The sequence below is a fragment of the Polyodon spathula genome, chromosome 12 (assembly GCF_017654505.1).
Source record: "Polyodon spathula isolate WHYD16114869_AA chromosome 12, ASM1765450v1, whole genome shotgun sequence".
In the NCBI taxonomy this organism is placed as follows: Eukaryota; Metazoa; Chordata; class Actinopteri; order Acipenseriformes; family Polyodontidae; genus Polyodon; species Polyodon spathula.
In genome coordinates, this window is record NC_054545.1 from 1,541,827 (window position 1) to 1,568,121 (window position 26,295).

Consider the following 26,295-nt stretch of genomic DNA (forward strand, 5'->3'; position numbering starts at 1 on the left):
ATGTTTAGTCAATTAATTAAGTATAATTATCAAGTAATTAAAAATACATTAGCTACTGTAGGTTACATAGAAACATGTTAGCGACTTCTGTCTGCTTGCAAAAATGAAACAACTTTAGTTTGTGCTAAAAAATCAAACTAATTAATCAATAATCCGAACCGACCCAGAAGGCTCCAGTGGCGCCCTCGCCCCGCCTCCCGCCCCGCTGTTTTCCTGCAGCAGCCCGGCTCAAGCTCAGAGCGCAGTTACAGTGTGAAGATGGCCGCTGAGCTAGCACGGGAATGGAGCGATGAGCAACTCAAAAGTGACGATCTCGCCAAGAAAGACATTATAAAATTCTTGCAGGACCATGGCGCCGACTCGGTAGGTGTACAGAACATTTTGCACGGTCTTAGTAATCATTTTGTCGCGGTCTGCGGTTCTTTGTCTCACGCAGGGCGCCTTCTTTGCTGTCCCTGCAAAATGCGTGTTCCACCCAGCATCGTGCGTTGTGCAAGTCACACGATGTGACGAAGTTAATAGTCGTTTATTTGATACACTTTGTAATTGAAATTTTGCATACGATACACACACACACACACATTGAGTATAAAAGTAGTAGTTTCGCGGTTCTACGCAGTTTATTACAGAATTAATATAAAAGCGTTTTTATTCTTCCTATTTTATACATAGCGTATAAACACTTTTAGTACTTGAGGCCAAAGTGAATCTGACCCTTTTCTCTGGCAGCAGCCTCTGTGGCTCTTCTTCCCGGAGGTAGACTGTGTCTCTGGTAATACGAAACACCGAACACGCTGCAGCCAGGAGAATCTGTGCGGGTTCTTGTGATTATTGTGGGGGGGAGTGTTGGCTTCCTCTAGTTACTGCATTTCGTGCTGTTAATATTCGTGACGATTCCAGTCACCACTGTGATTGATTATTAGTTTCAGTAAACTACAGCTTAGACGATACCCCTCCTTGATCTGTCTGTCCTGTCTCCTTGTTCAGTTTCTGGCAGAGCATAAGCTTATGGGAAACATCAAAAACGTTTCCAAGACCGCCAAGAAGGAGCAGCTGATTGCAGCCTACAGCAACCTCTTCGAGAGCAAGGTAAGGGGGTTCTGAAAAGGAACGGGTTTACCGATGACGTGTTTGCATATCGCACAGAACTGCAGACTGCTGCCAAGTAACCTTCCAGTGAAGAGCACTCTGAAAACAGAAAAGCCCTCCTCTAATACAATCATACCTGAATGCATGTCCCTTTGTTTAGACACAAGCTGTGTTAATTAGTTACTTGTTAGTGTTGAACATGTTGTTTTATATAGAGAGTAGCATCTATAAAGGGCTACACTGGTAACTGTTAGAAGCGAGGATTTTGCAGAAAGCTCCACACGGGCCATGCCCTCTGTGTGTGTGTGTTAATTTCCTGCTGTGTGGTTCTGTATCCAGAGATTTAAAGGCACGGGCCATGCCCTCTGTGTGTGGGGGTGTGTGTGTTCATTTCCCGCTGTGTATCGTTCTGTATCCAGAGATTTAAAGGCACAGACCCGCTTGAGAAGGTCACGGAGCAGGTCAAGGCTGTCAAGATTGAAGAGAAGGAAACTAAACCAGAGGAGGTTGTGAACGAGGTGAGATTCCTCGTTAACTGAGCTGTATCGCATCTCAGGTATGAACAGTCCGTCTGCACTGCCCCCATCAGGGATGTAAATAAGACTCCTGTTGCATAGCAGCTTCACCCATTCCAGGTTTTACAACCAGTTTGACTAGCCACTGTTTAGAGGTAACAGGCCTGTGTGTGTCTTCTTAAACTCCTAGTAAAACCAGGAATGGATCAAACTGCTATGCAATGGGAGACCATCCTTGCCTATTGATTACTAATTCTTTTTTTTTTTTTTTTTAAAAAGGGTCCTCCTAAATACACTAAATATGTGCTGAAGAAAGGAGACAAGAAGAACTTCCCAAAGAAGGGCGAGGCTGTGGGCTGCTGGTACGTGGGCACCCTGGAGGACGGGACTGTCTTTGACTCTAATGTGACCACATGTAAGCTGAACATAGGGTGACCGGACCCCTCCCTGGGGCTACTGCCCTGTACTACAGAATCCCAGTTTAACATGAGCGGGTGCCCGGGGACGACTAGGGACGTGCCAGCGCCTCGGTGCCACTTAATCACTCCCTATCCAACGTCAGCAGCTGACCCAGCCATGACCTTCTCAGAGAATCTCTCCCGATTGGCCACGGGTAAAAAGTGACCGGAGATCTGTTTCTCAAGGTAGAATGCAGGTGTGTTTGTTTCTGTAGACACAGTATATGGTTCTCATATGACTCCCATGTACACTAGGACAGTGCAGGCTTTTCAGCTCGCATGGCAATGCATTCTGGTATGTTTCATCTGTCTCTGGTACCTTTCACAGCAGGCCTACGCTTACCAGAATGTCTCAAACTGTCCTAGTGTACATGGAGTCTTGTGTTAACCCTACACTGTACCCTCCAGCGCACACAGGGGAATGTACCGCTCTACAACACAGGAGTATTTCCCTAGTGAAGTGTGGTAACCCTAACACAGTACTGTCCAACGCACGCAGGAACGTGCTGTAGAGCGGTACAGGAATATTTACCTAGTGTACTGACCCCTTAATGGGTCAGTATTGATTGGGGGAGGAGGTGCTTTGAGAGCCTGTCCAGCATTTTTGTGATGATTTTCTGTGTAATATTACTGAATGCATCTCATTTAGAGCTGCTCAGTCTGATCCTGCGTGGAGTGAGTCTGTGTTCATGACTCTTACAGGATGGTTTGATTTTTGTCCTTGCAGCAGCCAAGAAGAAAAAGCAGTCCAGGCCTTTCTCTTTTAAGGTTGGACTTGGAAGAGTTATAAGAGGGGTAAGTGAAGAAAGGATGAAAGTCCTTCAGTAATCCCAGTCCTTCAGTTCGCTTGTAGCTGACATGTTTGTTCTTCGGTTGTTAAAGCTCTTGAGAAATTGTTTTCATTTGTCGGGTTCCCAAAGTGTTGAAACTTTTGTAAGGGTATTCACGAAGATGGTTTTGTGTATCTCAAACTCTGTAGTCGTCAGAACTTGGTGCTTTTCTTTTCTAAGCTGTAGGTTGACCAGTTTCACGGTTCCGCTGTGGTGCTGACAGCATGTACTGTGCTGCCTCCATTAATCGCACCGTTGGCTGTTTCCTTGAGATGCGCCCCAGTGTGTCTGCGGGATGTGAACTAGTGCACCTCTGTGCAGTCTCCTGAACTCACCCGCTGGCTTCTGTTTGCCCCTCTGCAGTGGGACGAGGCCGTGCTGACCATGAGTAAAGGAGAGAAAGCCCGCCTGGAGATCCAGTCCGAATGGGCCTACGGGAGGAAGGGGCTGCCCGATGCCAAGTATCCTTTTCACTGATTTCCAGGAAGGGCAAGGAGAATCCCGTTGCAAAGCAGTTTGATCCAGTCCTGCTTTTACTCCGATTTTAATGACGTATTACTTCTACACTGTGGCTGACCAAGCTCATAGTAAAGCCTGCAGTGGGTGAAACTGCCTTGCAGTAAGAGTGTGACAGTCAGCATGGTGCCAGTGCTGGCAGTTTCACCTGCATTGCTAGTTTGTATGTTGTTTTTCCTTAACCTTTTCAATAACAGAATCCCGCCGAATGCCAATCTCATTTTTGAAGTGGAGTTGGTTTCCATCGATTAACAAAGGAATCCTTGTGGCTATACGAAGCCTGGAGCGCAGCTGTGTTTCGTGAAGATCCTGTTACTGCATTTCATAAGGGAGCCTGTAATGAAAGCGCTGGGTTACAGCATTGTCGAGTTTGGAAGTGCAGGCATTAAACCTGTATTTCTGTTTGTTTTTGTTACTGATTATTTGCACTGCAATAAATAAACTGCTTTGATGAAATCAGCGTATCTTCCTTGTGTTGTCATTCTTGAGATTAACAGTACATTTCATATATAGCACCTTCACAAGAAGTCTCAAGGTGCAAATTACAAGTTTATGTGATTGGCCTCAGAACAAAAGCTGAAACGTCCTCAGTGATATTCAAACCCTTCAATGCTCTACTAAAACAAGAACAATCCAGTGTGAAGACTTGGGACCTGCGGTTTTGTAAGTGCGGGTCATGGAGTTCATGACGCCCCTTCTCACACCATGACGTATAGGATCCTCCACTGTCATTTTCATCCAAATGCTAACACTACCATCACTGAGCAAGACTAAGCAATTGTTACGAAGATCTACTGAACATCAGAACTGGTGTCCAGCTATAATGTGATCAGATGAAAAGGAGTCACTTTTGTATTGAATTGCTGGAACTGCCCTGGAAGGAATGCAATGCCTTGTATGTGGGGGAGAGGGGGGGGGGGGGGGGGGTATCAAGAATACATTCCCTCAGCATTGATCGATTCTACATCCTGTATTCTAGAGAAGTGGTATTGTTTTTAATTATTACCAGTGTCTGAACATAGAAGAGTGGATTTATTTGAATCTCAAGGGGAATGACATGCTGCACAAATCTGCTGTCTGGAAAATGCCAGTTGCATCGCCAGCACCAGGGGGCAGGGGGGCTTTCATAATTAAAACTGTAACATTTGTACTGTAGAAGAACAACGAGCTTGGGGAGGGCTTAGGTCAGCCAGGGTGTCCTCCGCTCACAGCACACCCAGTGACCCCTGTAGTCTGGCCGGGCGCCTGCAGGCGTGCCTGTAAGCTGCCTGGTTCTCAGACGCTGTAGCTTAGAGGGGGGTGCATGGTGGGCCTGCAGTGTGAAAAGCAGCAGTCAGCTGACAGCATGTGCTTCGGAGAACAGCTTGTGTTTGTTTTCATCGCTCCCGAGTCAGCAGGGCGATGGGTAGCAGTGCCTAAAATAATTAACTACTCTAAATAGGGAGAAAATGATCAGAAATGGCAACTAAATTTTAAAACAAAACACACGCCAACCCCAGTCCAATGTCGTCGTGAGGGAACTTTCCATTCACCCCCGCACGCTTTCTTATTTAATCTTGTGGTTAAGTTTCTCTTGATGTAATTTCTTCCTGTTACAGTCCTGCCCCAATCACACAAACAGCAAATCAACAGGCAGCAGGACTGACACTACTTCTTTGCAATTTATAGTTTCAAATCACCTTGCCCTTAAAAGAAATAAAGAAACACATTTCCAGGTGATAAGTTGTGTGTTTTATTAAATTCTTCTCAAAGTACAATTGCAGGCAAGCCTGGCATGTGGCTCTTTGCTTCAGATCCTTCCCCATGTTAATTTAACACGAAACGGCAACAGCAAAGATACTGAATCTACTGGAGAAAATGTAAAAGTGTCTAAATTTAGTGCTCTACACTCCTGTTAAATTTGAACTGAGCAGGTAAATTACTGCAGAGAGAGGATCAGATAGACTAAAACAGAAAGGAAGGAAGGGCCCATTGCAGTGGGCTGGGTCTGTTCTGCATCTCCCCAGAGGAGAGCCGTTCCGTCGGCCTGGGCATGTTTAGGAGTTGGAGTTGGGTCCCTTCTTCTTGCCGAAGGTGGGGACCACGTTCACGAAGCGACGGTTGTACTGGATACGACGCTTGGCACGCCCCGTCTTCTTCTTCTTCTTCTCTTGCTTGTCCACCTTGTGGGAAATGAAACAAGTTCATTAAATCAAAACAAGCACAAATAAGGAGGTCGTCTTTACAGGCTGCACTTCCTTCACAGCAAGCACGGACTTCACAATCGGCACATTTGTCCGCTTTAATATTATGTTTAAAATCATCTGTATATTTTTAGATCACAATGTGAACAAAAAAGAACAGCCCTAACCTGACTCATTTAAGCAAACCTCACAGGGTTAGCGAGCGTCTCCGTAGTTACAGATAAGCTCATATGCTTATTTTCACATTAACACCAGACGTTCACCTGGTTAAATCTTCACTTACCTTTGGTGTCTGTCCTCTGACTTTGCCAGCACGAGCCAAGGAACCGTGGACCTTGCCTGGGGAGAGAAAGTGAAGCGAGAATTAAAACAGCAATACAAGACCCTTTGTGGATCACAGCTATATAGATTTTACAGTAAGCTGCGATACATGACCCTATGTGGGTCACTGCTACTTCTGCCAGCGAGGAGAGAGCGAGACAGAGAGACACCCACCTCCCAGCAGCCTGGCGGTCACTTCCAGAGTGCACTGCTCAGTGACTCCACAGTTTCCCAGGACAGCCTCATCATCCAGAGGGGTGCCGGACAGCAGGATGACCTGGTCATCAGCAGCAAACCCTTCCAGAGACTCAATGTGGGCCTGCAGCACACACACACACAGAGCAGGGAAGAAATGAGTTTCACCAACGACAACCTTCATATCAGAGACTTGCTGGAAGTACAACACTGTGGAAATACAATACTGTTTCTGTATACCGAGTCACCAATGCTTGCTCACATGTCCCAACAGTAAATCAGCCTCATTAGTAAACTAGTGAATGGTGAAACGTTGAAGCAGTTTTGTATATAAAATAAACCCCTCTCAGATCCATTGTTAAAAGCAGATCACTCCAAAGTCAGGCTTGAAGCACTCTGCTCCAAAAAGGAGCTGTAGTCAAACATCAAAACGACAAATATTCAGAAGTTTCACTTTTGTTAGCCAGACCGCCAAAGGGCCTTATTGACAGTCACCTTCACAAAAATCCATTCAATTTCAAGGAGCTCTCACTTTATACTACCGTTTCTAAAAGGTGTGGGGCAGCTCATACACACAGCAATTAAAACTACAGCAGGGACTGCAGCTTCCTGCCCCTGCTTCATCTCACCGGACGCATGCATGAATCCGAGCTCTGATAAAGTGCTGCGTCGTGTACTGAAGCACTTCCATGTTAGTCCTAGAATGCACTTTCTATAACATGACTGCGTTTCAGAGTCACAGCACAGGTGTAGAAACACAGGCCGGGCTTTTCAGTGACGGGCCAGTTGAGAGAATCTGAATACTGAACTTAAGATTTAAAATCGGCCTAACCCAAAGCGAAAGAATGTAGTGCAGTTTTGCAATGGCCCGTCTCCCGGCGCCCGGCACGGAGCGAGAGGCCCGTCTCCCGGCGCCCGGCACGGAGCGAGAGGCCCGTCTCCCGGCGCCCGGCACGGAGCGAGAGGCCCGTCTCCCGGCGCCCGGCACGGAGCGAGAGATTTGACCAGCAGTTCAGCGTGTTCCTCCTGGTGGGGTTGCCTGCCCGTAGAGGGCTCCACATGCCTACCTTGATGTCCCGGACAGTCTCCTGCCCGGTCACCTCCAAGGTGTGGGTGCTCTGTGTTCGCACAAACAGCTGCATTGTCAGTCTGCAGGAGAAAAAGAGCACCACAAATCAGCTGAGCGATCACTATTCTTGTATTTTTAACCACTTTCAGTGACCCTACTGGTTTGAAAAACTACAAGCTCTCTAGTATGTTTCTGTATTTGTACTGTGGTTATTGTTTCATTACTTATAATAAATCGAAGCATGTTAGTGTAGTTATTTATTATATAGTTATAAATTGTAGTTTTATTTACTGCAGCACAGTTGTCATGTCACAAAACAATGTTGCTGTAATAACGAATTGCACCCAGCTCTGCTGTGAACCTCAAATATATATATATCTTTATATAACACCTTTCATGGTGGCCCACCATCACAAAGCAGTTTACAGAGGCAGGCTGTGAACTGTGCATTATATGCAGAGTCACTTACAATAGCACAATGATTTAACATCTCATCCACAGGACTGAGCACAAGGAGGTTAAGTGACTTGCTCAGGGTCACTAATCAGTGGTAGAGATGGGATTTGAACCCGTGACCAAATACATTAAGAACAGGTGAATGAGCAGTAGCTTTTGCTCCCTCCTCCCACAATCCGACATTGCTTAAAGAACATTATTTTCTTCTCAAAGACAGCCAGCATGCATACAAATATGCGCACAAGAATTATAATTCAATAAAATCGCACGTCATTCCATAAACAGTTCTGTTAACTGATGAATTGGTTAATTTAGTTACATCCCAACTTAACTGAAAGACTTGTCTGAAGCACTCAAACAAACGGCTAATCTGTCCAATAATGTACTGGCAGTAGAACAGCAACGGGCTGTGAATGAACTGCGTTGCCTGCATGTCGGTATGTATAAAACACATAACCAGGGCAATGCACAAACACTGGGGCCGCTATCGCCACGGGGCAAAACTTTACTAAAGATGTACTCCCTTTCGCAACTTCAACACACTCCGCGTAACCCGCCGTAGCGCACTTCCGCACTGCCAGCGGTTCACAAGCTTGCTTACACAACCACATCGTTTTACCCGAGATGTACCCATCGCTTTAAACGGTCATTATATCGACGGCTCCGAATTGTTTTATATAGGTATAAAGATACTGTTTTATTTTCTTTAACTTGGTGCCCATAACAACTAATTTACTAGACTGTCCAGAACAAATGCAAGGGTGGGGAATCCCTGTCCGCCGAGAATGAACGCATGTGCTCGGCCTGGCGGAGCAGCACGACCAGGAGCAGAGCCTCTTACACCACTCGGACAAACCGCCGCATCTCTCGCAATTTCTAAAATAATCAATGCATAAAACAACACTCGGAGCCACACCATGCGAAGATAAACACTTTTACAAATATGTACTCGAGGCTGGCGGCGTTTTCTTCTATTTAAATAGTACGTACTGTCGTATCGGTGCCGTGTGCCACTTAGCACTGAATTAATAAACCCAAAGGTTTCGTAAACATTTAACTACTTCCCCACAAACATAACACGTTTACAACAACAGAGCGCACATTTTTACCAAGGTTAGCCGCTCAGATTAAACACATTTTTCTGAAAAGAAGGGCACGGTTGCGCAGAGGAACTCACCCACCGTGTGTAGCCTGCGACTCCAGCAGAGAAAGGGCTTGACTCCCCTCTGGTGTGCGCATGTGCCAGTTTCAGGGCTCCGGGCTGTGCGCTTTGAGCAGAACTGGCTTATTGCTGCACACACGATCCAGCTGTGTCGACTTCGGGTTTTGTAATTCGACTGCAAGTTGGTAAATTCCCTTTATTTTTCATTTTAGGTAAAACGAAACAAAAACACTTATAATCATTCCAAGTTTTAGGTGTATTTATTTTGCATTCAAATATATTTCATGATGTCATTTCTGCCAGAGGTTTGCCATTAAAAACAGACAGTGATGGTAGTCCAGTTCGTTTACATTGCATTTTGAGAGTTAGGATAAGGTAGTTCATTTTCTAATATATAAAATTATTGCAAAAAATGACATTTATAAAGACTTTGCGTTAGAAAAATGTGTCAGAAATGATTATTAAATATTTTATTTTTTGATTGAGATTGCACTGAGTTATTTAAGCTGCTTGCACTTTAGCCAGATCTCCTAGCGAGTGGCAGATCAAGGTTTTTATGTTACTGATAACATAATCTAGTTGATTTCTTCTCCCAGGAAAATGAATTCTCGGTCTTGCACCCTAATAACCGATGAAAAATTAATAAACATTTGAGCAGCATTAAGCTATATATCTATCGCAATATTCATGTGTTAGGTCAAAAGGGTATTTTGTGCAAAATAAAATATAAATAACCCCCCTTCGAGTGCCAATCTCAATCCAAATTAAACTTGTTACTGTGGTAATGTACAGTACAGAACCTATTTGAATCAAAGTGTCACTTTCTACAGCATGTGAAATGCTGTCAAGCCCCTCAATTCTGGTAGGGCTGTATAAACTGCATCTGTGCCACCTCCCCACTAGATTACACAGAATTGGCTGCCAAGCCTGTGCTGCTGTTTGTGAGGATCGTCACTGTCACATTTACTGCCCGCCTGGATCATATTGGTATTGCACTTGATCTTTGAAAGCAAACACAAACACTGTACACACTTAATGAAACAAAGAGACCAAGCCCAAGATGAGACCGGGTCAATGGCACTTCAGTGTTCAAGCAGCAATAATTTAGTATAAAGAGTGACTTCATTCTCGAAGCACAGGCACACAAGATTTTTTTTTTTGGTTGTATTGTAGGGAGGCTGGTCGTTTGCTCTCGAGCCAAGGGAACACTAAGCCTGGAACAGTTGCTTGAAACCTGGTTCCAGGAGGCCTAGTTTGAGGCAACTTTGCTGTATCAAACAAAGTCCCCCTTGGTGTGCCGTGCAGTTACCTGAAACCTCGTCTCCTGAAACCAAGGTCCAAGCCACGAAGTAGCTTCAAGTTCCCTCAGTTTATTTCATGAAATATGAATGAACTGGCAGGGGAAACGGGAGGACTACCCTAATGAAACAGCATGCTTGTCAAGAACCATTTCCAGAACAGATCTGGCCAGTGGAAACCATGCTTTAGAGGGTCCGGCACCATCAACAGATCAGCTGCCACACTGAGGATATGGATGTGCCAGGTGCCTGGACACCACCTACACCAGTATGCTGGTTAGTGTCGAATTGTTTAAAATAAACTAAAATGCACAACACTTGGTTTGGAAAAATGCTACAGATGTTATGTTCACAAGAGAAAAGGCATAGAATTTGTAGATCAGTTTGTTTTTTAAATGAAAAATGAGATTAAATCTTGAAGATAACCATCATTTCATTTTTATTATGAAATTAAAGAACCATCAAGTCAAAGTAAAAAAACAAAAACCCTCATTAACATTTATTTTGCTGGAGAAAACGTGCTTAAACTTCATGGAAAACAAAATGATGAAATCTACAGGTAAGCTTGGAAAGAAAATAGACAAGGGATTTCAAAGTTTCTGAACTATAGAAGCTGGTGTGCAGAATAGAAAAATAACTTCGTACATTTATAAGTTAAGAAACCTTGGTATACTCTCAACGCCTTTCCTGTAGTTTATATCCCTAATGTCATATCAGTGTCTCATTACAGCTCGAAGTGAAGACAAACTGAATGCATCTGTCCTCTTGAGTTTAGATCATGTTGGAGGGGGTGGGTAGTACTGTCCGTAACCCCATGGATTCTGGTAGTTGTACTGTCAGGAGAAATGAAAAAAAACAAAAAGGAGTTACTATTATAAATGAAATTCTTGGTATATGTTGATCAAATCACAATACCTTTAATTCTTGAAAATTTGACAAGCTAGACGATACAACAACAGAAATGACTTGTATATACTTGTGCTTCAGAGCATCCACTGGCTGAATGGAAAGATCATATACACACACACTCACACACACAGTAGTTTCTTCCGATAGACAGAGAGATAACAGCAAACACGCAGACGCCCACCTGGTACCAGCTGCTGTAGTTGTATGCACTCTGATTGGCTTGCATGTCCCCTCCCATCATCTGTCCAGTTTCCACCGTGGTATCTTCTGCACGCTGCTTCTTCTCCTCCGGCTCTTGGGCACTGCGGAGGACATTACCATCAGCAACGTTCAAGACTGCGAATGGTCCATCTACACAGGATTCTCAAATACTCTAAAACAGTTCTGTCTGCGCCAAGTTTGAAAACAGTGAGATTAAAAGGTATACTGTTAGGTGACAATGACTACCCCTGTAGGCAGTATTTAAATGACACTTTAAAAGACATTTAATGGCAGTTTTTCATTAATTAAAACAGGGTCAAATAACAGACTACCATTTCACCAGTATATAGTACATTATTTTGAGGGGAAACAGCTGACATACAGAAGTCACAATACTTTAGCGTTTTGGGTTCTTTGGGACAGAGATTAGACAGACGCAGGGTTGAATTGAAAGGCTTACGCTGTTTACTTCTTTATAACAATAATGATTACAAAAACAAAAGCATAAAATAAGGGAAGGGAACCATGAGTGGAAACAAATAAAATGGGTATTTCTTTTTTGGCATTAGCCTTCAAATGTTTATGCAATTATTTTTATTGATTTTAGTCCACTGTGGGGATTGAATTCTGTTGTAATCTGTCCCCAGGTAGACAGTTCCTTCAGTGCCAATGTTTAATGACTCTTAGATCTAGACTATGAGTCGGAGACTAGATCTAAGATTCACAGAAGCAACAGAAATAACCCTAGGATTCAATCTTGGATTAGTCAATCCTGGATGTGATCGAATTTTGATCTCTATGTGCACAATCCACCCTGGGTATTTAACAAGACTTACTCGTTACTTACCCATTTTCAGCTTTTCTTTTCAAAGAATCCTGCTTCTTGAGCAGACTTTGATGTTCATCATATGCAGTCATAAGCCTAAAAAATAATACAAAAGCTTAATTCTATTGCAATATTAAGTTAGAAAAGGCTTCATGATCACATCAAGACAACAGCTCCACAACACAGGAAGGCAGAGAACAGCAAGTGTCATTTCAAATTGTGCCAAACCGCTGCATTTCCAATTCATAACAAATTGGCTTAAGGTTTTACTGAAGGGAGAATAACTTTAAATGACACCTCAGGATTATGTTCAGATTATATATATAATCTCCAGTCTGAGATAAGATACAATGTACTGGATGCTCACAGATGGATTTATTAAAGCAAGTCATTCCTTTACAGCTGTTAATTCTAAATTACAAAAAAAGCAGATACACACCTGGTGACATCAAAGCCAAAGTCTTCAAGAAATTCCACCTTCCTCTGAGAAAAGGATATTCTGGTCTCCACTGGCAGGGAACTGTTCACTGCTTTATCGAAGCAGGAGAGGATGTGCTCTTCGTTTAGTTTCAGGTCACCGCTGAACTCTATTTCCAGCAGGTTAAGGTACAGCTTGGGGCTCTGAATTAGTAAGAGACAACAGCAACAATGAGTGATCATATTGGAAAACCAGTTGAGGTGGTTCCATTATTTATTTATTTATTTATTTTGTACGTGCAAACCATTAACCCAAAATACAAGCCACTCACGGACTGGTTTCCAGCAGCGAGATGTGCAAGGATGCTTTTTACCTCGTCTCTCTCGATGGCCTCCAGCAGCACCTCCCTGGCTCTCTGCAAGCTCTTCTGCACTTTGAAGAGCAGGCGGGCCAGCTTGATGGAGTAGAAGGAAGACACGCTGGCCGTTTTGCCGTTCTTGATGGCTTCCCGCAGCAAGGACTCTGCCTCCTCCAGGTTTCCATGGCGCCGCTCCAGGCTCACTCTTCGTAAACGGACCATGGCCAGCCCAGGCACAGTCTCTTCAAAGGTCTTCAAGATCCCTCTCGCTTCTTCTATGTTTCCTGAGAAGCACACAGACGTATACATTTAATGGGAGTAGATCAGTCAAAAGTGTGCCTTCATGGACTCAAGATGCCCCACAGTTATGAGGACTCGACTCTTCCTCCAGGAATACCAGCTTGCACTGAAAATTCCACCCCCCCAAAAAAAAAAAAAAAAAAAAAAAAACCATGTGCTGCTTTTGTAACAAATAACACTAAAAACAGGCCAAGAGTTAGTAAGTCTAAATGGTGTAATTTCATGAGACTTAGACCCAGAAAAGTTCAGCTTGTTCAAGGAGTAGAGCAAGGATGGAAATAAGACTCCTATTACACAGTTTCACCCATTTCAGGTTTTACTACAAGCTTGACTACCCACAGTGCATAGGTAAAAGGCTCAGGTGTAAAACCAGGAATGGATCACACTGCAATGGGAGTATCATTCTTGGAACAGGAACAGGTTTGTGGATCAGCTCATTTATCAGACCAGGCCAAACAAGAGGAACACTGTCCCGAACAGGAAGGTGAAACGGGCCAACAATCCGGATTGAGCAGGTTTGTCCAGCATCAAGAAATAACCCCAGGCTACATCCAATGAAAGGAAGACAATTTAGCCTACCTTGCTGCTCTTCAAAGGCAGACCAGAGTAAATGAACCATAGGTTTCTTAGGCAGATGTATAGTGCATGCTTTCATGTAGACATGTCTTACTCCGTCAATACTGTGGTTCTCCAAGTACTTCGCATACTTTAAAAATAATGAAAAAATGAGACAAAAAGAGAAACTAAATTAAGTACAGCTCTGTTTTCAAATCCAGCCAGCAAAATACATTTACAGAACATTTTAAATTGTTTTAAACCCATCAGCACCTTCATCGACCCATTAAGATTAGTTTCTGTAAGGGAGGACGAAGAGATGCAACGTAGTTGGCAAATGCAGCAGTCAAATCTGGTGGCAAGCAGACCATCCCCTAATGCAACAGATAGTCACATATCAACATTACAATTATATGGCTCATAAATAAAAAAAGTTACTCAGGAGATCAAAATATTTAGAAACCCGATCCAGTCGTGTAATTACCTTGACCCAGAATTCCTCATACAGGGCACAGGCAACTAGGCACCTCTCAAACAGAACAGCCACACGTTCAGGGGTCCCATTCTCAATCTCAAAATCCAGGTACTCCTTCCAGTTGTTCAGCTGGGCTTTTTCCAGGGGCTTTACGTGGAAGTAAGGGCGCTTAATCTGAGCCAAAAACAAAGAGACAAATGTTTAACTAGTAGAGTGGCACAAACCGATTATTCCAATGAAACCAACTGCTCGAAACCAAGCTCTCCACAGGCGAGGGTCACTGGTGTCGATCGGGCTAATTTACCATTCGAGTGCAACAAGTGAAGAAGCAGCTGCTTGGATTTGTGTAGATTGCTGTTCTCCACAGTGTAAGAAAAGCAGCAATCAGCTCTTTACTAGGACTGGTAAATGAGCCCATCACAGAGCCTCATATCTGAACGGCCTGAGAACAGTTACATGGTGTGTTTAAGAAATACTATCTTTCTATCAATGTGCTTGTGGTTTACGAATATTCACATCCACAATACTGTCCTATAGTAGGAAAGAATACCCCAAACATTAGCAATAGCTTACCCCTTCCTCAAACGTCCACCGCTTGCTGACTTCATGCTCATTGTGGTTGAAAACCTCCTGCCGGGACTCAATAACTCTGTGACGCATGTTTTCTATCTCGGTGATAAGCTGCAAGGATAGGAACAAAAAAGTGTCAGGGTTTGAAATAAATGGTTATTATATTGAATTATCTGGTATACAGAGGCAAAACTTATAATCCATTGTTACATTATCAAAGACACATGCTATTAGAAATTCCAAGGTCAGACATGTTCTACTTCAAAACCACATGCAAGTAATGCAAGTAGGTAAAATGCACTTTGTATGGCTGGGAACTTTTTTTTTTTTTTTTTTTTTTTTTTTTTTTTGAAAGTCTACAAATGTTAATTGAACATGTTCCTCTGAAGGGTTGCGAGACACAACTGACTAACACAGCAAAATTATTATGCTTGAAGAGTCTACAAATGTTAATTGAACATGTTCCTCTGAAGGGTTGCGAGACACCATCCATCTTTTTTAAATGGTCTCTCAAAATTAGGTTTAAAACAGAACATAACATTAGATGTGCTTACAAAGCATGCTTATCAACCACATCTCCGTTACCTTTGCAGGATCGGCGAGGTCCTCTATACCAGGGGGGACGTCGTCTCCCGGTGGAGCATCCTCTCCCCCATGCCCATTCACACTGGCCAGCTCTCTGCGCAGTTTGATAAATTCATCTACCGACAGGAACTGTTTTGGCAAGTTGTTCTGTATATGTTCTCTGAATCTAAAAAAAAAAAAAAAAAAAAAGTTATATAATGTGCTTTCAAATTGCATCTGTGTAGAAAACTGTAATTTGAGTTCGAAACCCAGATATTAAACTGCACGCGATGGTTACAAAAGCATCCAATTAAAAGCTGGTGAATTGACTTTGCAGATGCCCTCAAGAATAAAAGTGAAAAAAACAACCCGAACAGGTCAAATTTGTGCACACCTCTGGAAGTGGTGACTGTACAGCTGTGTAGGGATCCCAAGAAGGCGATCGTAGATGGCAGTAACCTCCCTCAAGTTTCCCAGCTCCGTCTCCCAGTTGATGTATGCCTCCCAGAGTCTGTCCGAGCGGAAGTCCGTTCCTGCTGCAAGCACTGCGTGTTCGTAAGCACTGGGGAATGCAAACAATGCAAATTTATCAAACCGTTTCAGCTGCTGCGGTTTCATTCGTAACCTGAAATGACTTGGACTCGCTGCCAGGCTAAGCACAGGCTACATTTATACAGGTACAGCCACATCTAAGATTGGAAATTGGAAATGAATAAAGAACTTCACTGTTAAGAGTGTAATACTGCTAGGTTTCCATGAATTTCAATAAATGGAAATGTTGAGACTATTTTTTTTCAAATTGCAATGTGCAACTGGGGGCCGAAGTACAGTCAATACCACATAGGCCTCTAGAGAGGAAGACACAGAGGCTTTACACATTTTCTTGGGACCCTGCTACTGAATAAACCAGGGCAGATTGGATGTTAATCTCAACAGGTCTTCTTCTGGAAACATTACTTGTAAAAGAAAAAGCAAACCAAATGCATTCTTACGATCGTAACTGGCTTTCTGTTTCTGGTTCACTGGGGTCCAACGATTCCTTCAAGAAGTTGATGTAATGAATCCAGAGGTCAACGCTGAGAGGGATCGCCTGGAGTCCTTGCCGGTAAGCCTAGAGAGAACAACACACGCCACAGGGCGCTGAACTTCAAGCAAGCACCAAGCCTCCAGTGGAGAGCCAACACTGGAAATGTATTTTTTCCGGTCAACCTTTAGAAAAAAAATGCTAAATAACTTTGGAATTGTGTTTAAATAATCTGCCATTACCATTAGGTGGAGGTTGAAAAGAACATGGCAATGTTCTGTTCTCCACGGGGAGTAGAGGTCTTGAATCTTCACAGATTGGAGGTTCCTGCTTTCTGACCAGGTTGAGGGTAAGGCTTTGGGGTACAGACCATACGGCACAGACCCATTAGAACATCCCTGACAGCGTCTGACCAAAAATGCAATAAAACGTAGCAAATATACACAACTGGCATCCACATTTTATTATGTAAAAAAAAAAAAAAAATTGTACTTTGAAATAGAAATTGCCCTGTCGTACTTGTTTAAGCTGCATGTACGGTAACGCAGTAAAGTTCGACAAACTGTACAGGTTAATGCACCTGTCAACAAAGGAGAGAAAAGGTTAGCTTATATAAAAAATAAAAAAGGCCACAAATAGGATAAAGAAAGTTGCAGCCTTTAAAAGACAACTACTGGAAACGCTGACGAGCAAAGCAAGGAGCACGCTTGAACTTTGGTTCATTATACAAGTGCTGAAGTAAGCTTTTAAAAGTACAGGTATACCTACTGAGCCTGCTTTTAATACAGGAGGCTCACACCAAATGTAAGGCTTATTTCTCCTTTTGCTTTGCGTCTCGTTTTCCAGTAGGTGTGTTTGAAAGTTACTTTCACTTGAACCTGTTCTTACCTCCTCAGCTCTTTTTATGTTGCCGTGTCGCTTCTCGAGGTCAGCGTATTTCTTCCAATAGCCGTAGCAGTACGGATATCGTGAAAAGAAGGCATCGAACGCTTTCCTGGACGCCACAAGGTGATTCTGCAAACAGCATCAAAAAAAAATTTTAGAACCTGCATTTATACTGTATATGAACATATGACGATAACATTTTAATGGCACACGTATTTGAAGGCAGTTTGAGTATATTTTCTATTTGAGTAATGCAAAACAATATATTTTTAGATATCAGCAGGACTGAGGCTCAGAACACAATCTATGTTCACTTTAAATAATTTAAATTTTCACTTAAGTATCTGCTTGTCCCAGGTGGCTTAACATATAAAGTCTTTGAAAAAACTAAAGCCAAAATGAAATGATTCATCTTAGCACCACTACACCATGGACAGGTGAACTTAAAACTAAAATCCAAAAGAAATAAAAAAGCATGAAGTTCCAGCGATTTCAAAACTGGATCCCCAAAATAATAAAAACTTAGCAGTTTCTTGTTCTTATTAATTTTATTGACAGCAAAGACCCACCTCTTGTTCTACATACTGCAGTAGGTAGGTCCATCCGGTGAAATCCTGGGGGTTCTCTTCCACCACTTTCCAAAATTTCTCATACTCTGCAGGAAAAGGAACGTCAAAGTCTTCTGCTTCTGAGATAACTGCGGTGGCATCTCTACTGGCGTCAGGACTGGCATCTGCTTCCTCTGAAACTTCTATAGGGGAGCCTTCCAGCGCCATGTTTGCAGGACTGTCTGGTGATTTCTCAGGAGCAGACTCTTCCACCTCTTCTTGAAGGGCTGTGATTTCACAGTTCTCTGGGTTGTCTGGGTGTACCATGGTTACCGCCTCCAAGGGCTCACAATCGTCAGAGTTATCCGAATCTGGTATGGCTGTCATCGGTGCAGCTATTTCGCCTCCAAGTGCCTGCCCTGAAACAGGAGACAATCTGGTTTTGAAACAAGCAAACGTAGTGCCTACCGAGTTCACAGCTTGGCGTGAAAAACACATGTACTCAAAATAAACGGAGGAAAAACGTTGCGAGTAATGAACTTTAAATACTCTTTCCCAATGAGATATGTCCATAATAACGTTTGCAATGGACCTGACAACTTTCAAAACCAGAAATTTTCCAGTAGAACAGATAGATATTCGAGACCAAGCCTTATTTTTATGGAACCTGCAGTGGCAAGTTTATAACATTAATGAAATTAAACAGTTAATATAAAAAAGTAAACAAACACACATTGATTTAGACTAAATCTATTACACTTGCCACGTGTCCTTCCTCACTCAATGACTCCAATCATTCAACTCTGCAGAAACAGCTGCAAACGTCAGCGGTGTGAAATGCCCCTGGTATTAATAGGGCAGTTCAGCTCTACCACCAGATTAGGACCAAATAAATGAAGCACAAACCAGACTACAGGGGAACGTTAAAGAACTACAGGCCGGGTCCGTGTCAATTTGAATACCTTTAAAATCAATTCCCAGAATCCTCGATGGATTTGTTATTTCAGAAACATCATTGGTTATCGTTCACCTGCTTTCATTGAATCCAGTTTAACTGATTAACAGTGACTTCAGTTTCAGTAATTTGTTGCCTCTGTGAGAATCTCATTAACAGGATACTGCTCATGTTAATTGATGAGGTGTTGATTAAAAGATAACGGGAATTGAATTGATCACAAACTGCTGGACAGCAGACCGGCAAGCTTGTATAAATGCATAGCAATAGATTTTTTTTTTTTTTTTTTTAATAAAAATGAATGTGAGTTACTTCAGTCAGTTTAGTTTGTCCCCGTCTCAGCTCTACAAAAAAGGGTCTTAATCATATTATTGATGTTAAGATTGAACTCACTATGGATTAAAAGTAGGCATTTTTATAGCAATCAAACTCTTGAGCCTGAAGGTAAAACAACTAACAGTCTCTCTTGTTTTGTGGTTTAGGACAATGTCTGAATACCCCAACATGCAACACCTTTGAAAGACGGCCAGCTGAGGCTGTGCGACCCAGCCAGCGCCGCGAGACCCAACCGAGGCTGTGCGACCCAGCCAGCGCCGCGAGACCCAACGGAGGCTGTGCGACCCAGCCAGCGCCGCGAGACCCAGCCAGCGCCGCGAGACCCAGCCAGCGCCGCGCGACCCAGCCAGCGCCGCGAGACCCAGCCAGCGCCGCGAGACCCAACGGAGGCTGTGCGACCCAGCCAGCGCCGCGAGACCCAACGAGGCTGTGCGACCCAGCCAGCGCCGCGAGACCCAGCCAGCGCCGCGAGACCCAACGGAGGCTGTGCGACCCAGCCAGCGCCGCGAGACCCAGCCAGCGCCGCGAGACCCAACGGAGGCTGTGCGACCCAGCCAGCGCCGCGAGACCCAGCCAGCGCCGCGAGACCCAACGGAGGCTGTGCGACCCAGCCAGCGCCGCGAGACCCAGCCAGCGCCGCGAGACCCAACGGAGGCTGTGCGACCCAGCCAGCGCCGCGAGACCCAGCCAGCGCCGCGAGACCCAACGGAGGCTGTGCGACCCAGCCAGCGCCGCGAGACCCAGCCAGCGCCGCGAGACCCAGCCAGGCACCTGGCGAACTCGAGAAAGTTCATCACATAAAATTATTTTTTTATTTTAACATATTTCCAACAGAAAGCCTAAACACAAGCGTCGACCCCAAAACGTAAACTGGTAGGAATGCACTGTCAGCGGCTTTTGTTTGTTTTCGAGAAGCAAACACCGAGGCAGCGTAGAAACAGAGGCCCAGTCCAAACACCGCAGCCTGTGTACATATTTATTTATTTTAATTTATCAGAAAACATAAGAACAGCCCGCTTTGCGCTTTCAAAAGCACGTAAAACAAGACTAACCTGCTGTTTCCATGTAAATGTGTTTCCTGCCGAAATCTTCCCGTGTTTAAATGAGGTCTCTGTCGCGAACTTGCAGCGCCGAGCGCTTCTCTTCCGGAGAGGGGGTGCTGTGCGCAGGCGCGCTCTCGCTCGCGACGGAACAGATCTGCGCATGATCGGATCTGACGACAGTGCCGAGGCTGCGACGCGCCCTTTCAGAGAGGACCTGTCGGCGGGTCTGTGCCTCATCAGCGAGCGCCGTGCGGCGGGTATAGTCTGCGTAAAAAAAGGAGGCTATTATATTTTCAGTTTTCAAAGGTGTATTTTCAGTTCGGAAAACTGGGATACTTAAAAACTCGTTACCGCTGAATTGTTTCAATACGCCGCCCAACGCGTGTGGTCCAGCGTTTAAAGAAACGGGCTTGCAACCAGGAGCTTCAAATCCCAGCCCGGCCACTGACTCGCGGTGTGCCCCCGAGTGAACCTTCTGGGGCTCCGTCTTTCGGGTGAGGCTATGCATCCCAGTCTCGTATCTTGTAAAGCGCTTTGCGATGCTATCCCACTATGAAAGGTGCTATATAAAAAATGAATTATTAATATTCTATTGGAACTTGAAGTGCTACCAGCAGTGCATTTAGGTTTTATTGGCTGGGTATGAAACACGGACCGGATCGAGAGTGATTAATGGAACCCAGGCATGTCTTGTAGTTGCCACTTCCAGTTTTTGTGTGAGTCAGCCTCTGTGCAGTAACGTCTCTCTCTCTCTCTCTCTCTCTCTCTCTCTCTCTCTCTCTCTCTCTCTCTCTCTCTCTCTCTCTTTCTCTGTGCCCTGCCTCTCCTCGCACAGCGAACCTGCTCGCAATTCCCTGGCATAAGGATGAACCCGTGGGACACTCAGGCGCCGCAGACCGGGGTCGCGCAGGTCATGGCGAGGTGTGTCGCTGCAGGTGTACTGTCTCAGGTGAGTTCAGAACCAGACCTATCAGGATTGGAGCTACTACTCCCAGTCCTGGGTTTCCAAACTACTGTAACATCAACTCAGTATATTTAAAGGATTCAGTGGCTAGGAGTTTGCGCAACCCCTGCTGAACGTATTGCTCTTTCCATGTGCCTGCATGAACAGTGCCTAATCGTGTGCAGGTACCGGCCAGTGTCAGCTTGGAGCAGATTTACCAGGGCCTGATTGTTCAAACTCAAACTGGCAACTATGTTCAATAAAACAAGAGGAGTTCTGAACCCCAGGACTGGCTGCAGGGCTATGGGAAATTTCTGACCTTGTCTATTTTAAGTGAAGGGCATTGCTAACCCTCAGTAACTGTTGCTTTGAATGCAGCACTCCTCTCTCTGTGATTGTCTCCTGTAATATCCTTTATCCAGCAAAGGGACATTCTTTAATGTCAACTTCAGTAATGGAACTGTTTCAACACAGAGCAAGCTGACGTGGCAAGCATTGCAAACGGCACTGTATTGGATAGAAAAGTTACTAAATTAGTGTGTGTGTGTGTGTGTGTGTGTGTGTGTGTGTGTGTCCCCCTGCCCCTCTCATCTCTCTCTCTCTTCAGGAGACCTTGGACTCGATCCCAAAGGATCCCGACCTCTTCTCTCCTCAGCTGCAGCAGGCTGAGCAGATTGCAGCTCTGAGGAGAGAGATCGACCAGGTACCTGACACTGGGAGATGTACAGGGATGGAAATGAGACTCCCATTGCAGAGCAGTTTGATCCATTCTTGGTTTTAACTATGAGTTTAATAAGGCACAGCTGAGCTTGCTGCCTATATACTGCTGCTAAAACATGGAATGAGGGGCACTGCTATGCAATAGGACTCTTATTTCCATTCATGAGTTATGTACAACAGGTACAGAAAATTGATGTTTGGTCCATAAAAACAAAATAGGGAAGGGTTTAAAAAAAAAAAAAACAGTAACTGTGTCAAGTGTTGTCCACAGCAGCTATCAGGGATACCGCAGTGTGAATGTACAATAACTGAAGTCCTAACAGTCAAGTACCCTGTGGTTTTCTCTGTGTCTTTGTGCCCTTTGAGAAATTTAAATGTACCCATGGCTAAAATAGCTGTTTGTGTCGCTACGTATTCCACCATGGAGCGTGTTAAAGCTGCTGTTCTGCCTGTCTGATGGCTGAGTTGTTGTTCTTAGAAAAGCCTGGAGGTGGAGCTGCTGAGGCTGGAGAGGGAAGGAGCTGATGTCACGCATCCATTCCACCTGGGTAAGAGCACACAGCGTTCTCATTATAGGGGTTGACACCACAGAGTGGAATTTTTAGAACTCTGGTTGAAAGGAGGATTTCATGTGAGAATTGTATGTTAGGATTATGATAAAATAGGACGTGGTTGTACTCCTGTGTGTGAGTGGAATAGACGCTCAAACCTGTTTTCCAGTAGTATTTATTTTTTCTGAAGAGACATGTAAGATCTGTAGCCTCAGTAGAGATTGTACTGTGGGTGGTGGGACTTGGTGCCATGGTTTCTAATCCCCAGGTTTTGTCTCCCTGGACTCCAGCCCAGAAGTTTGAGGCGCTACAGCAGTTCACCTCCCACCTGCAGGGGGTGCTGCGTGAGCAGAGGAGCCTGCGGCAGAGACTCATGAAGCCGCTGTGCCAGCAGAACCTGCCCGTGGAAGCCAGCCTGCACAGGTACGCCCCCGGCACCGCTCCTCAACCCTGGGTGCACTGGAACAGAGGGGTCAGTTCTAGTGAGCAGGACTTTATAAATGATTGGTCTCCCTCTTCCTTCTTTCTGCCTCCACCTCTCTGATTTCTTTTCTTTCTTTCCCCCTCCATCTGTAATACCCTCTCTCTCTCTCTCTTTCTCTCTCTCTCTCTCCTCAAGCAAGCCACCACATTTATTTCAATAAAAACTAATTAAGACAGCAACGCATTGCAGGGTGAGGTCTAACTCAAGTCGGTTCTGTTTAAGCGTGGCAGTGTACCCGGAAGGAGTGGTAACGCCCCCTCCCTCTCTGCAGGTACATCGTGGAGATGCTAGGCCTGGCCATCGACTTCATCGAGAGGCTGGAGAGCAGCGTGCGGGCCAAGCGCTTTGCCCCTTCTGTGGGACAGTCAGTAACCACCCTGGTGAGTGTCCTCCACTGTAGTTTACTGATTTATATATAGCAAGGACCAAAAACAATCCAAATTGTCACAATACTTCCGAATGGTGCACTAGCCCTCCAGTGGTGGGTTAGTGCTGTTATTGTAGAGCACTGGAGTTCTCATCGCTCTCTCTCCCCCACCCCTCTCTTGCAGGAAAATTGTCTGGCCCGGCTGCTCTCCATGGTTAGTGAGATGGAGGAGCTCTCTGAACAAGTTCTGCAGTGGAGGGGGGTCCAGGCCAGCCCCCCAGCGCTACTGACGCCAGGAAGGGTCGTGAAAAAGCACAGCTGAATCGTTCATACAACTTCATACAACTTTAAAACAGTCTTAAGCATGTGTAACAAAGTAGCTTAAATTGCATCGTAAGTTGCCTGGTGTTTAATGGGCTTCAGCTTCAGGAAACGGGACACTATTTTCAGGCAACTTTTCTTTGTTGAAACTATTTGTATTGGAGGTTTTCCAGCACTCTCCTCGGTTTGCAAAGCTCAAGGAACACAATCTAAACTTCCTTGATCTGAGCCACTTGTCACCGACTAGATGCTTCAGCAGTTACCTGGTGTTACATTGCATTTAAGTGGATATTAACAAGACTTTATAAAAGCATTTCTTTTTCATGCCTAGTCTTAGCGTAAAGTTCTTGCAAGTCTCTATTTTTGTATTCTAGGGAGTGGGCTTGATATGGTAGTAGGAAGAATTGGTTTCTGCTGAATGTGAATGTTTGCAGAACGAGCTGCAATGTATTTTTATTTAATAAAACTCTTTTAGATTTGGGTACCTTGACTCTTAATTTCTGCATCTCCTTATGCAGCGAGGGGCTACTCCAGTTCTTATCTCTGCGCCTCTAACTGTTAATCTGTTTGTTTCAGCTGGGATCCCCGTGTGTTTTTTTCAATAGCTATTGTAGTATGAAGAATGGATCATGTTTTTTTAGAAAAGGGTTCTGGAATCTGTGTAGGTGTATGTCTGGGAAGTCTCCTGTTGACCAGTAGAGGTCGCTGTCTGAACTCCCCAGCCGGTTTTCCTCCCTAACCCCTGATCTGTATGTTTTGGGGTTGTCTGCCGTGCGCCCCTGCTTTGTTCCACTGCTTCGGGGCATGTGGGAATTGCTCCTGGTGGTTCTTGCTGTATTCCAAGGTGTTTTCCATGATGATTCAGTCCCTGCGCCTCTCATCCCGTTGGTGCACCTGCCTGGAGATCCCTGCAGAGATTCAGAGAGACGGAGCAGAGGCACGCGTCACAAACACAAAGCATTCAGCACAAGCGCACACTGAGATCCAGTACTGCTCCTGTAGCTACTGACATAAAGTCTTTGAAAGTTTTCTGAACATGAAGACATCATAAATGACATGACACACACACAAACACTCACACTCACGCGCAGTGTTACCGGAGTACAGCTCCTGTTCGAGGGGGGTTCTCTGTGCTGTACACATCAGCCCCAGCCTGGGGTTCAGGCTGTCCTGCAGGCGGGGGGAAGGGAGGAGTGGCAGGTGCTTCACTCGCAGAGTGTCTGCTATCAGGTTAATGCTTCCAGGCTCGTTGGACTGGGTCTGGGCCCAGGAGAACCCAGGGGCGCTGGAGAGGAGAGCGAGGGTGGGGTTGAGGCATGGGAGAGGGTGAAAGTTGTGTGTGTGTGTGTGTGTGTGTGTGTGCATGTGTGCGTGTGTGTGTGTGCGTGTGTGTGTGAATGAATGCACAGTTACTGCACAGCAGACAGCAGCCCCCCCCCTGCTGTTACTGTGAATGAATGAAACACAAGCGGACAGCTGCAATCATAGGAGCCATTGTTCCAGCGGCAGTGCAGGGGGAGCATTATCATTATCTCCCAACTGATGTTTATTTCATATACTGGGGAATTCAATTATCTAGCAGATTATCATGTGGTAGCTCACTAATGGCATTAATATTAATGGAGCTTTTAATAGAGCCCTTCCAAATCTCCGTCACCACTTTAGAAAGCTGCTGTCTGCTCTGAGAGTTCTCTTTCATCGGAGCCCCAGGGCTGTATCTCAATTTATGCTTTACCAGCAGGGTTATTAACCAGAAAATCGAATTCAGCACAGTGATTATCTTTTCATAAGTGTTCTGTCAGGGCTCATGAAGCACAAAGACTGACAATATCAGCTCTGAGCCTTTTATAGATTCACATCCTGGAACTCCCCCCTCTCCCTCCATCTCTCAATCTCTACCTCTCCCTCCCTCTCAATCTCTACCACTCTCAATCTCTATCTCTCTCTACCTCTCTCAATCTGTACCACTCCCTCCTCCTCTCTATCTCTCTCATCACCCTCTCTCTGCCTTTCTCGTCCTCCTTCTCTCCCTCTGTTTGGTAATAACAGGGTCCCACAGTGAGTGTTAATAGAACTGTGAGACCAGTGGTGTGTCAAAATAAGAAAACACGACCTCTGACTGCAATACCAATCTAGCAAGAGTAACCAGATTGTGCTACCATTTCCCCTCAGTACAGAACCACAGCATTGCCGCTGTCTGTCTGTCTGTCTGCATTGCCACTGAAGATAGCTTGAGGACGGTACTGGGAAATGCGGTCAGCAAATCAACTCTGTTTAAAGAGTTATACAGGAAACGAGAAACATTTTCACAGAATGCCACACGCTAGCCCTCTAATGAACGCCGAACATGCAATAATCGCCAGTGGGAATGAATCAATATTTACAAGCCCATTATGTTAGTGCCAATGCAGTGCTCATCAGGATAAGAGCCTCTTAATTGTGTAATCATTCCTCCCCCCCCCCTCTCCCCGCTGCCCCGGAGAATGACTCAATACATCACTCAGGGCTAGGGGCACTGACTCCTCCCTCCTGTTGCTTAATACCAACCAGGATTCATGTGTGAAGATCATGCTTTCTACATTAGCTGAATTAATGTGGCAGACCTTTGCTGTAGTCGATAAAAACCTTTTCATTTTTGAAGTGCCAGTGCCAGCGTGAGGAGGGTGCGTGCACAATTTATTTGTGTTTGTTTCTGAGAAGGTCGTCCTGTTGTGTGTTAGAGACTCAGTGCATTGGCGTGAGACGAGGAGGCTTTTCACTGCCTGAACATCAGAGCTGCACAGAGCAGCCTGACAGACCGGCTCAGAGGGGAGATCATCTCTCTGAGGAACAGAACTGGGTTCCCTAATA

The 26,295-nt window shown here is 44.8% G+C and overlaps 4 protein-coding genes across 6 annotated transcripts; 2 read left to right on the forward strand and 2 right to left on the reverse strand.

Moving 5' to 3' along the window:
* Positions 1–32: 32 nt before the first annotated feature.
* On the forward strand, positions 33–3,867 carry fkbp3 (FKBP prolyl isomerase 3). The gene is made up of 7 exons (XM_041265597.1): positions 33–363; positions 988–1,089; positions 1,509–1,607; positions 1,884–2,019; positions 2,790–2,857; positions 3,256–3,353; positions 3,606–3,867. Exons 1-7 carry the CDS (start codon positions 259–261, stop codon positions 3,658–3,660), a joined length of 663 nt encoding a protein of 220 aa, XP_041121531.1. The 5' UTR covers positions 33–258; the 3' UTR covers positions 3,661–3,867.
* A 1,249-nt stretch (positions 3,868–5,116) lies between these two features.
* LOC121324835 (ubiquitin-like protein FUBI) lies at positions 5,117–8,894 on the reverse strand. 2 transcript variants are annotated; one of them, XM_041267046.1, is made up of 5 exons: positions 8,810–8,894; positions 7,175–7,256; positions 6,087–6,231; positions 5,875–5,930; positions 5,117–5,570 (listed from the first exon to the last, which is right to left on the reverse strand). In XM_041267046.1, exons 1-5 carry the CDS (start codon positions 8,869–8,871, stop codon positions 5,445–5,447), a joined length of 471 nt encoding a protein of 156 aa, XP_041122980.1. In that variant the 5' UTR covers positions 8,872–8,894; the 3' UTR covers positions 5,117–5,444. The 2 variants fall into 2 exon arrangements, with proteins under 2 accessions (XP_041122980.1, XP_041122981.1); XM_041267047.1 differs by having other exon boundaries at positions 8,814–8,885.
* A 1,634-nt stretch (positions 8,895–10,528) lies between these two features.
* Positions 10,529–20,183, reverse strand: LOC121324165 (pre-mRNA-processing factor 39-like). Of its 2 annotated transcripts, none has more exons than XM_041265708.1 (14): positions 20,069–20,183; positions 17,747–18,144; positions 17,181–17,306; positions 16,261–16,379; positions 15,663–15,830; positions 15,290–15,455; positions 14,708–14,815; positions 14,144–14,308; positions 13,684–13,810; positions 12,820–13,088; positions 12,468–12,649; positions 12,050–12,124; positions 11,183–11,303; positions 10,529–10,925 (listed from the first exon to the last, which is right to left on the reverse strand). In XM_041265708.1, the coding sequence occupies exons 1-14, from the start codon at positions 20,079–20,081 to the stop codon at positions 10,869–10,871; spliced, it is 2,094 nt and encodes a 697-aa protein (XP_041121642.1). In that variant the 5' UTR covers positions 20,082–20,183; the 3' UTR covers positions 10,529–10,868. The 2 variants fall into 2 exon arrangements, with proteins under 2 accessions (XP_041121642.1, XP_041121640.1); XM_041265706.1 differs by having other exon boundaries at positions 12,778–13,088.
* Positions 20,184–20,292: 109 nt separating this feature from the next.
* Positions 20,293–23,926, forward strand: haus2 (HAUS augmin like complex subunit 2). Its single transcript, XM_041265709.1, has 7 exons — positions 20,293–20,553; positions 20,895–21,008; positions 21,610–21,705; positions 22,201–22,270; positions 22,564–22,696; positions 23,029–23,137; positions 23,309–23,926. Exons 2-7 carry the CDS (start codon positions 20,925–20,927, stop codon positions 23,444–23,446), a joined length of 630 nt encoding a protein of 209 aa, XP_041121643.1. The 5' UTR covers positions 20,293–20,553; positions 20,895–20,924; the 3' UTR covers positions 23,447–23,926.
* The last annotated feature ends 2,369 nt before the right edge of the window (positions 23,927–26,295 follow it).